The 12209-nt window shown below is 43.1% G+C and overlaps 1 protein-coding gene across 2 annotated transcripts in view; it reads right to left on the bottom strand.

Annotated features, from left to right (window-relative positions):
- Nucleotides 1-12209, bottom strand: part of ARFGEF1 (ARF guanine nucleotide exchange factor 1) — a 231009-nt gene that overhangs the window by 21076 nt on the left and 197724 nt on the right. For both annotated transcript variants that reach the window (XM_069731468.1, XM_069731469.1), the window contains exons 29-35: nucleotides 10886-11016; nucleotides 9379-9508; nucleotides 5125-5260; nucleotides 3346-3484; nucleotides 2360-2417; nucleotides 1203-1335; nucleotides 715-854 (exon numbers count right to left, since the gene is read on the bottom strand). In XM_069731468.1, coding sequence (XP_069587569.1) covers nucleotides 715-854; nucleotides 1203-1335; nucleotides 2360-2417; nucleotides 3346-3484; nucleotides 5125-5260; nucleotides 9379-9508; nucleotides 10886-11016 — 867 coding nt within the window. The remainder of the gene's footprint in view (nucleotides 1-714; nucleotides 855-1202; nucleotides 1336-2359; nucleotides 2418-3345; nucleotides 3485-5124; nucleotides 5261-9378; nucleotides 9509-10885; nucleotides 11017-12209) is intronic.

Raw genomic sequence — 12209 nt, 5'->3', positions numbered from 1 at the left:
GAGAGCATGCCAGGGAGAATTGCAGAGGTCTTGAAGAAGAAGGGTCAACACTGCAAATATTGACTTGCTGCATTAACTCATTCTAACTGTCAATATAACCTATTGGTACTCATAATATGATTGCAATTATATTTCTGTATGTGACAAAAACATCAGACAAACACTAATAAAAACCAGAGGGCAGCAGATCATGTGAAAATATAATTTTGCTGTCATTCTCAAAAATTTTGGCCATGACTAAGTTCCTTAAAATCACGCTAGCAGGTTAGACGTCAGAGCCATTATCTGGCAGGCTCTGCCATGTAACATTGTGTGCAGTCCTAATGACATCCAGGGCAAATTCAGTGAACTGATAACTAAATGGTCACAAGTTCACAGCAAAAATGCAATGAACATTAATTAGAGAGGTTAGCAAGCGTTCATTAAAGGGCATGTGGACGATTTTACTACCACAATAAGGGGTCCCACTATGTGTGAGATACAAAACCTCAAACAGATGGAGAAACTGTCACCCAATTCCAGATATGGCACTTACAACCCCCGCAATTCTAGTCTGGTACCTTTAGTCTGCAAGATCTGTTCTGTTGTAGTATCCGAAATACACAGCATGAAATAGGATTACAATTGACCCATCTGCACGCGGCCTTCAATACAACACACGGGTGTATGGGGTCTGCACCATTGTTTCATATTCCCCATAATAAGACAACACACCTGAGCGGCAGCCAGATTTTCTGCATCTTCTTTCTTACTGGTTGCAGGGAAAAACACGATATTGTCGATGGTCTGAATGAGTTCTAGTTGTACCACACATTTAATTAACAATGCTGAAAAAAGCTTCTGCTCTGGAAATCCTAAAAAGAAAAAAAATGTAAAAAAAAAAAAACAAAACACAAAAAAAAAACAGAAAATGGCAATGAAATTATTCATCTCCTAGAAGAAGCCAAAATCCTTTTCAAGAATAAAGACACTTGTTATCTTCCGCCCTCGCAAGTTAATGACTGACAATCTGCTATGTTTCGCGGACATTAAAATACAAAATAATCAGAGGCTGAAACCTATGACATGAGCCGTCTGCGAGACACAGAAATAAAAGTAGCCACTTTATTAGTCTCCATTATTTGTTACTTGACATAGTGCGGTTGTGAGGCCCGGGCTTCACTGGCCCTCCACCATCACATCTTGCCCTTAGTACTACTCACTTGCTCCAGATCTGATGAGGTAGAAGTCCTCATTAGCTACACTTGTAATGCCAGGCTGGGTGCTGCGTCTGCCATCAGCTGTCCGGGGCTGGATGGAGTCATGGATATCAACAGATTTCTGAGATATGGAGTCCTAACAGACACAAATTGCACTTAGTAGATTCTTTTTTTTCTACACAAAAATTGACAAAATATTAAAAAAAATTCTACATATGCAACACATAAAACACTGATGAACTCACTGGCCTTCCTCAAAAGGCTTTGCCGAAATGCCAACTATGAAATAAAATAGACCAATCTGCAAATATCTCCGTAGAATTAAAAAAAAGAAACATCGCATAGAGCCAAAATTTTTTTAACTGACGTGGCTGTATGAGGACTTTAATGGTAACGTTGTCTTGGTGTATATATAAATTGATGCATAATTTGATGTTCTTTTTGTGCAAATATAGAAAACAAGAAGAAGCTATTTTTGATTTACTTTTGTTTAGATTTTTTTTTACTGGTCACATTCCTCACAAAATAATTTGTTGAATAAATTCACACTAGATTTCTGGAGAACATCTACACATATACATATTATACACACACATTAAATATGTAAATCGGACACTTGATCTGTGTGTGATGTGTTGCGTGGGGGAGGTCAAACTTGGAAAAAGAGTCACCCTGGTGTGCCCAGACAGAGGTGATCTGGGTCTGCTAGGATCCACCAGATTCCCAGCAGTCATGATGGCAAAATCTTACAAAAGCATCAGCGGTGCCGATAGACGCAGAGTGCTGATTGGCTGCTATGTAGCTGGTGAGATAGAAGACAGGAGGTGAAATATACCACTTCTGCCTTATCGCCAGCGTCTGCACGATGCCCCTGACGGCGGGGGATCACAGCAGCTCCTGCTTGGCTGTCAATTTTCTGCAGCGCCCAGGAAAAAGAGCAGGGAGCGTTTTATTTCTCTAACTGAATATACACTCTGTCCGGTGTGGAGAGGTTTATTATGTCTATGGTCAGGATAAGAATGTGATATGAACTTGAATATGGATTTTAATCTGAAAACAGTGGTTTTAATTGCATAAAATGTAGGTTTCATATCGCTGATCGAGAAGATGAGAAGAATGACCAGATGCATTGCAGCTTCAGGAGGCCATACAAAACTTACCAGCTGCTTTTCAGTGCTTGGATCAATCTCTCCAGCCGCTGGTTTCCACGTTAACAACCTGTGCAAGTAGAGAAGAGAAGATAAAGGCTATGCTCACACCATTTGTGCTGCATATTTCTGCAGGCAAAATCTGCTCTTGGCAGGTAAAGAAGCTGCTTACAAAAAGCCAGTTTGCTGTGTTTTTGTCTGGTACATTTGTCTCTTGTGCATGCTGATAATAATTTTGTGCATACAAAAAAAAAGCCATGATGCAACTTCCTCAGGTTTTTGTACCAAAAACACTGCAAAACCTGATACTTGTGTTTATTTGTACTTACTCATTGCTTTCTATGGGTGAAAAAAAGCCGAAAGGAGTGACATTCTGCAGTTTTAAAAAACGCCGTAGTTTTTTTTAATTCAGTCAGGAAAGAAAAACAATGTGTGCGCATAGATTTTGCTGGTGCTGTAAAGTGCAGCTTAAAACTTGCATAAAAAAAGCAGCAATGATCAGTGATACATTGGGAAATATGCTTGATGGAAGGTGAAAATGAAAGTGGTAACATGGCCTTAAAGGGTCTGTTTACACGGAGCGACCAGCAGCACGATAGGACCACCGATCGCCGGACGTTTATTAGCCTGTTTACACCGGCAGACTAAACAATGTGCACTGAGAGATCGGTAATAGATTCTTCAGGGCACACAGCCTGCCAGAATTTTTGGCAGCACTGCACAAAAAAATCATTTTACTTGAAGACGGAGCGTTTTGCGCGTTCATCGACAGCCTGTTTACACTGAATTGTGAGCACTTGCTTGAAATTTTCTTGCAGTGTAAATTCGGCTTCGTACATTGTACTGTTTGTACATTTATTTAGACAGAAACTTATACCATTTTTGTGTAGTTCAATATCGCGTGTGAAATAGAAGTAAATGTAAACGTGTATAGCAGTGAATCAATGGTTGGAAAGGTCTTGCTGTTCCCCCTAGGAGACACAGATCGGCGCACTCACGCGTGTGGGATGGTCGTCTTGAAGATATCTAGCATGCAGTTGCCGGTTTTGTCCCAGATTTCCAGGGTGAATTTTTCTCCATTTAGAATGACAACATTTTCTAGACAATTAGTTCCAGAGCGAGCGAGCTGTTCATTGTCTGCCGTAGAAAATAATGCAATTACATCGCTGAGAAACAGAGAATGGATTTAACCATTACATTGGCCGAGAAAAATACCAACAAGCAAGTGCCCCCCATTACAGTAAGTTGAACCTGTCAATTTGGAAACCAGTAACCAACTATCTGATGTGTATGGGGGTCTCCCAACTGTTTCCTGACAGATGATATCGGGGGAGAGAAGGATCGGCCAGGTGGAATTCCAACATCCGATCTTTCGTTTCCATGGAATTTCAGCCCTTATCAGAGGTGTCCAGCAGCAGCTTTCTCGCACCTCCCTGCTAAAGAAACATGGGCGCTTGTCTAAGCAGAGCACTTATGTGCATAGAGGAGTCAGGAAATATGGCGGTCCGATGAACATTCGGCTGACCATTATTGGATGTGTACGGCAACTTACGTCAGCATCCAGATGTAATTTACATGTGAAATACACCCAATCCCTATATGTTGTATAGAAAATGGCAGCTGCTTAATACTGTTTTCTTGCCATGAGTTCTAGGAAAAAGTTTCTTAAATATCAGGGTATTTCGATTCAACTAGGTTATCACCTACCCAATGGTAATAATAATCATTAGATTGCAGAAGATCAGACAGCTGGGCCCCCAACAAACGCCAGAGTAGGAGTCCCATGTCCTCGGCTTCTTCCTTGTCACAAGGCAGCAGCCAAGTGGAGTTGACTGAAGCACTGTCGGCATATGCCGTGTCGCGCCATATACCAAGCCTATGGCACTGACATGGACAGCCAGGTCCTGGGAGAACAGGGGACTTGGGACCCTTGTTCTGGTGACCAATGGGTGTCCAACAAGTCAGACACCTAACGATCTAACAGTTATAACATGTATGAACTGGAGAAGTAACCCTTTAACAAGCCCTAAACAACAAGGCTAAATTTCATGTGTGTCCATATAATATTGATTCCTCTGATCTATTATTAGTGGATTACATGTACACCAGAGGACAAAGTGGGGATAATCCTTTAAACCTTAATACAACCATGTTCATATAATGATATTGCCAGACAGCAGAAAAACCCAGCACTTTAGCAATTTATTGTTAATTAAAATTTGCAGCTGTTCTGGACATTAACCCTTTTCCTTGGCTTACAACTTGTTGCCTAGGAGACCGACCACCGCTGATGCTTAGTTTGTAAGCACTGCACTGGAAGACGCAGGGATTTGGCGGTAACAGAGCGCTCCTGCGATCCTGGCCTCAAAACGGTACTATAAGCTCCTCAGAAAAGAGCCGGTAAGCACTGCGTGCTGTTGTATAGAAGCAGCATGATAATGTGTGCAAACTGTAAAGCGCTGCGGAATATGTTAGCGCTATATAAAAATAAAGATTATTAGTAGTAGTAGTCGGTTGTCAAGACAACAAGCTGAAAAAAAAGTGTTAATATCTCAAGAACAGCTGAAAACTGTAGTAACCAGTAAATTGTATTTACAAGCACTATCTGACAATGCCCATTTATGTAGATGAGAATAAGTCTATAACACTTCTTAGTGAGGAGATTAGCATCCGTTACCAGACTGTCTACATATATACAGGGATATTTATACATGTAACACAGACGGCCATATCGATCTTCAGCGCTGATGGCTCCACGTGTAGGAGACCAATCTTACCTTGCTGTACACACCAGTAGAGCTGAGAAAAGATATCATCCAGGAGGACGTCACTGAGCACCTCAAAGTACTGGGTGAAGACATCACATATTGCATAGAGGGCGTGATTGCACGTTGTGGTCATCCATTCCGCTTTCTGAAAATGGGAAAAGCAAAAACATCTCAGATGCAGAAACAGATTTCAATATCCCAAACCAGCTGGGCTTGGATGACGGATGCTCAAGAGTCACAAGTCTGCGGTGCGCTCATCTCTCCACTGAGACCGGAACTTTTCTTGTAAGGCTATGTTCACACCTTGCGTCGGGTCCCTGCGGGTTCTCCCGCAGCGGATTTGATAAATCTGCAGGGCAAAACAACTGCGGTTCTCCCTGCAGATTTATCGCGGTTTGTTCCGCGGTTTCCGCTGCGGGTTTCCGGCTATACTATTGATGCTGCATATGCAGCAATATGCAGCATCAATAGTAATGTTAAAAATAATAAAAATTGGTTATACTCACCCTCTGATGTCCGGATCTCCTGGGCGCTGCACCCGGCGGTCCGGTTCCTAAGATGCTGTGGGGAAAGGACCCTTCGTGACGTCACGGTCATGTGACCGCGACGTCACCGCAGGTCCTGGTCGCACAGCAACTCTGACCGGACGGCCGCGTGCAGCGCCCAGGAGCTCCGGACATCAGAGGGTGAGTATAACCAGATTTTTTATTTTTTAACCCCAAATATGGTTCCCAGGGCCTGGAGGAGAGTCTCCTCTCCTCCACCCCGAGTACCACCCGCACATTATCCGCTTACTTCCCGCAACGTGGGCACAGCCCCATGCGGGAAGTAAGCGGTTCAATATATTCCTATGGGTGCAGAATCGCAGCGATTCTGCACAAAGAAGTGACATGCTGCGGGTTGTAAACCGCTGCGTTCCCGCGCGGTTTTTCCCGCAGCATGTGCACAGCGGTTTGCGGTTTCCATAGGGTTTACATGTTACTGTAAACGCTATGGAAACTGCTGCGGACCCGCAGCATCAAAATCGCGGCGGTTCCGCGGTAAAAACCGCTAAGTGTGAATATAGCCTAAGAAAGACAAAATGACAATAAGGTATTTAACTCCTTCCTGCTAGAGCCAATTTTCATTCCTTCCACTTTGTTTTTTTCCTTCCATCGTCCAAGCATCATAACTTTTTTAGTTTCCCCACCACCAAGTCATATCGCAGCTTGTTTCTTTGGAGAAAGAGTTGTAGTTTTGAATGATACCATTCATTTTATCATACAATGAAGGGCAAACAGGGGAAAAAATCCAATAGGGAAATAGGCATCTCTACTTCAACCAGGCACACCATAATAGGGGGCTGAGGAAGGAGCCATGCCGGGAGTCTCACAGGAGACCCACTACTTCTTCATCTGTAATCCGTCGGAAAAAAACTGAGTAAAAAAAAAATCTTAGGTCTGCCTCCTATGTGACACTATACTGCAGAGGAGGAGCCACGGTTAATCTTTTTCAGATTGTGCATAGTGTCGCCTCCTAGTGGACAGCAGCATAACACCCATGGTCCTGTGTCCCCCAATGAGGCGATCGAGTAAACCAATAGTGGTGTTCTGCCCATTAATGTGCAGCAAGTTAAGTCACAATATAGTACCAGTTGTCACCATTAGAGGTCGTTAGGTACACATTAATCCTGTTTAGTATCCAGGAGCTTATCGCTTTAAGTCTGTGTTCTGACTAGAACCCCTCCCCCCCCCCCTCCCCCCCCCCCGACTCCCCAGGCAAAGTAGCCATTTTCCCCCGAACCTTGAGTCTAAGGCTACTTTCACATTTCAGTTTTTGTGTGTACGTTGCAATGCGTCGTTTTTGGAAAAAAACGCATCCTGCAAATGTGCCCGCAGGATGCGTTTTTTTCCCATAGACTTGTATTGCCGACGGATCGCGATGTATGGCCATACGTCGTGTTCGTTGTGCACTGGATGCTTTGTTTTTTGGCGGACCATCGTCACGAAAAAACGTTCAAGGGAACGTTTTTTCGTACGTCGCATCCTGCACTTTGGAGTGCGCATGCCTGGGCAGAGATCTCTAGCTCCTCCCCGGGACTTTAGAATGGGTAGTGGATGCGTTGAAAAACGGCATCCGCTGCCCACGTTGTGCTGAATTTTAACAACGTCCGTCGGTAGGTCGCGCCAACACTTAGCGACGGCCGTGCACCAACGGAGGTGTGAAAGTAGCCTTACACACATGTTCCTGGCTCTCTCTCCCTGCAGATCACTGCTCTCGATAAGCAGGTTCCGGTGAGGCACAAATGTACTTACATGTATGTGTTATGCTAGAACAGTTCTGCAGCCACTGGGTAGCAGAGTGTGTAGTTAGGCATGTTGTGCTGTATTTCATATTGCTGCTCCTCTGTATGCAGATAGATGTTTGCCTGTATAAAGTAATACAATGCTGACAGTCTGAACCTGTCCTAAGATAGCCATGAGAACTGTGTATCTGCCTTATCCTGTGTTCAGTGTTCGCTCTGTAATCTCTGTTATTCTGCTATTGCATCTTGTAACATACTGTAATATGCCAAGTGCTGATGCACTGTTATCTCCTTTGTAGTTTTTGCCTGATCATCCATTATATCGAATATCTCACAATATCATCTACTATTGTTGTTCATCATTCACCATCTCAATAAATATAGACTTAAGAACCTATACAGTCTGTTTACTGAGGCAATGGATGAAGGTTTATCCATATGCTGGAAGCCACACAGCATCATACGTGGAGGCAGGCAGAACAAGTGGTGAAATAGAAAAATAAAAAAAATAATACAGCAATTCTGGTGTATGCAGGGTATGATGCTTCATACAAATGGACTTGGTGTGGAGCGTACAATTAAATCCTTTGTCGGAAATGAATTAAAGCTTTCTGGATTAGTAAATACTTGTATTCCTGGATTAATAGTTTTGTACTTTCTTTCATTATCTCATCCTCCTGTTATTCCTCCTGGGTGTAGCCATTGCCCCTTTTTAATAGGGTGCCTCCCTACACCGTCCGTTTGGGCAGTGAACTATGTAGGTAAATACAGCATTGACAACATGAATGGTTATAGCTGTTACTTTATTCATTTATCTCCACAAAATGAAAACTAATGGCTGAAAACTGTGGCTGCTCTTTGTTTTACTACTAGGACCTCACCAATCTGGCTACGAATAAAAGGTCCATTGGGCGCCTCTCACTTCCACATGGGGAGATAGAGGCGTCGAGGATATTGTGCCAAAGGTGCCTGCCAGGTATCGCTCATGTCTGGTAGGGACTGTGCATTCATTAGGCTACAAAGCATGGATGATGCCTGCCAAACGTGCAGCTGCCCTGGCCAGCCTAGCCCTCTCAACCCAACATTATCAGAGCCACCTCATGAGGCAGAAAGAGGCACTGAACAACTTCTTTACCATCTTCCCTCCCCAGGATGTAATTGTACAGGTGGGCGGCAGCTCAGTACCGGACAACAGCATCTACATTGCGCCATGTTGTTGGGGTGATCACAGGACGACAATGGGCTACCAGGGGCCACAGCAGCCGAGAGCCTGCTGAAGGCACTAACTGATATCATCTTGGTGGTCTTGTGAAGGCCACAGAGTTCGGGCTTCATAGGAGATCGTAACTTTTAGTATATACGGCAATACAAGATATTGTATAATAAAGTCCAATTGAACGAAGGTTCAAGTACTAACAGGAGCTAAAAAGTTGAAGGAAAAAATTTTTTCTAAAAATATTACATTATTGAAAAACCAGAATTGTCATTTTTTATTTTCAGCTCCCCTCCGCCCCCCCCCCACCCCCCCAAAAAAAAAATCACTATATAATTATAAAAATGTCAAATGTACTCCAAAATAGTACCAAAAAAACCATCAAAATTATAGTGGAATCCTGTTGCCAGGTCATGCGTTGCATGATTTTTCTATAAAAGTGAAACCCAAAAAACAAAGGCGGAACGGCATTTTATTTTTCACGATTTCACCTCAGTCTCGAAAAAACAAAATTTATTATATGAAATTAATTGTGTAATTCTTAATTAGAACTTTTGCCCACCAAAAACAAGCCCTCATATGGCTATGGTGACAAGAAAGTAAAAAGGTGTAGCTTTAGGAGGAAGAAAAACACTGAAAGTACAAAAATAAAACTGGTTGCGTCCCTGAGCGGGCGAGTATGGACAGATAAGGAGAACGCTCTGGGATGATGCAGCGAGACCTTTGCGGTATGTGGGCACTGCCATGGACACCCCGACATCCTCACCTCTGTCTGCTGCTCTGGCAGCTTCATGTTATCAAAGATTCTGAAGACAATCCTGAATAGATCCTGCCACCAGTGCTTCTCAAAGGTGTGTCCGTAAGTCTTCATTACTTCAAACATGACGGTCAAGCCCCTGCAGACAAAAGGACAAATTAGAGAGAATAATCTTCATTCCACAGTGTCATGGAAAAAAATGAGCTCTTTACATAAAAATGCTGTCACCTGTCATCATACAAAAGCTGTCACCAACTGTATGAGCCACAATAGTAAGGGGACCTGTCGGCAGACATTCACTGTATCTGCCTTCCATTCTGGATACTATGCCGACCCAAAAGGCAAAGAATCCAATCCTCCAAATCCACCCCACAGAGATGATGCCACAAATTCCTCTGCCACAGAATAGCAGTCAGAACTCATCATTAATATATTTCTTACTCCTATGCCGAAAGATGATGATTTTTGGTCACTAGCGCAAAGACTGAGGCTGCACTACTGAGAGATTGTGATGACTAACATGCCCACCCTTCTCTACATACATTGCTAGATCTGATGGATGGTTTGGATTCACCCACGGTCCATACAACAGGAAAAGGAACCTTTGATTGGACTCTGTAGTGCAGTCTCAGGCTTGTACCTTTAAGTAATATTTTCTGTATGGAAGATTTTATTTTCTGCACAGAAGAACTGTTTTCACACTTGCAATGTACATCTTATGGGAATCACAGAGCCACTGCATTTGTATGTTGTCCTGTGCTTGTGTGGGTTTCCTCCAGGTTCCTCCCCCATTGCAAAGACATACTGATAGGGAATTTAGATTGTGATCCCAATGGGAGCAGTAATTTTAATGTATGAAATGCTGTGGAATTAATGGTGCAATATAAGTGAGTAAAATAAATAAATTATAATGAATGTGGTATCTGGTGGCCATGCACCAGTTGCCACAATGGCATCACAGCCTTTGAAGAACACAGTCAAGTGAAAAAAGACACAGGGTTTGGCACTATCTTCAATGGAACTGCTGTGGTGGACCATCTGCAGTGGAAACTCCGGGTCACAAAGTGTTAAGTAATTAACTGGTCGTCATTTTACAGTGAACAAGCAAAAAGGGAAATCTGTGCAGTAAGAATGTAGGCATTTGCCAGAGTATAAAATCCATCACCGAAGTAGTTAATCCATCTTGTTATTGTAGAAAACTTTAAAACAGCAAAAGGCCAGGAAGGCACTACCAGGCAGCATGAAACCAGCCATTTCCTCGCTTCTGTTCAAGCCTCCTCGGTCTTTTGATGTTTACTTTTTCTATAATATAAAGATGGGTTTTATACTCCGGTGATGGATTTTTATACATATAAATATCTCATGAAAGTCAACATTTTTCACTATCACACAAGAGACTTTAACCTTCCTATGAGGGTCACAGGAGAATCCCTTTAAGATCCTTGACATTATAAACACAAATAACCAGAACAGAATAAATACCTTTAAATCTGGAATTGCAAATACTGATTGTTACCTGGTTCTTACATCTAATTTGCATCTGTTGATGATGCAGGATAGCTCAAACAGAATGGGGAACCATCCTCTCACCCACACTCGGTCTTCAGGCGCCACATTCATGTCATCGCTTGTGTACTCCTTGAACGCCTGCAAAGAGTCAGCAAGTATCATCAATGGACCAACTATGGACTTCTATCTGCATATAAACCGGTTCATAAAGATAAAGATCTAAAACTTTGCCATATTGTTCTTCAACTTGTGTTGGGAATATCCTAAGGGGCATGTGCTATAAGTTCAGAAGGGAAGTAACCCACAGAGAATCAGGGTTTGATGCTGCCATTGCCAAGGGATGAAGACAAACAGACCCACAAGGTGTTCCATCACCACTACAGGCAGATTTGTCTGACTTTGAACAGATAGAGACCAAATATCGTAAAATAAAAAAATAATTACCGTATATACTCGAGTATAAGCCGAGAATTTCAGCCCATTTTTTAAGGCTGAAATTGCCCCTCTCAGCTTATACTCGAGTCATTCCCAGGGGTCGGCAGGGGAGGGGGAGCGGCAGCTGTCTAATCATACTCACCTGCTCCTGGCACGGTCCCTGCTTCTCCAGGCGCTGCCAGCTTCTTCCTGTGTTGAGCGGTCACATGGTACTGCTCATTACAGTAATGAATATGGACGCGACTCCACTCCCATAGGGGTGGAGCCGCATATTCATTACTGTAATGAGCGGTAACGGTGACCGCTCAACACAGGAAGAAGCTGTCAGTGCCCGGAGAACCAGGGACGTGCAGGGACCGCGCCAGGAGCAGGTGAGTATAACGGGGGAATTGCGCGATATTCACCTCTCCTCTTTCCACCGCCGCTCCGTCTTCCGCGTCCTCTGTCTGTTCAAGTCAGAGGGCGCGATGACGTGTTAAGTATGCGCACCGCCCTCTGCCTGAATAGTCACTGTGGAGGACGCTGAGGAGCAGCAGGCAGCGACGAGAGGCATGTCATTTTTTTTTTAATTGCAGCAGATATACTGTACAGTTAATAATATCAGCATAAACTACATTTTATGGGGCCAAAATCTACTTTTATGCAGCATTATATGGGGCAAATTTCCTATGGAGCATCTTATGGGGCAATGATCAACTTTTATGCAGCATATATTAATATGGAGCATCTTATGGGGCCTATCAAACTTTATGGAGCATTATATGGGGCGTATTTTGTATGGAGCATCTTATGGGACCCATAATGAACTATATAAAGCATTATATGGGGCTCCTGATTCAATATGGATATTCAAAAACACAACCTACTGATGTCTCAATTAATTTAACTTTTATTGG

This window comes from Ranitomeya imitator, chromosome 6, assembly GCF_032444005.1.
Source record: "Ranitomeya imitator isolate aRanImi1 chromosome 6, aRanImi1.pri, whole genome shotgun sequence".
Classification (NCBI taxonomy): Eukaryota; Metazoa; Chordata; class Amphibia; order Anura; family Dendrobatidae; genus Ranitomeya; species Ranitomeya imitator.
This window is presented reverse-complemented; position numbering and strand designations above follow the sequence as displayed.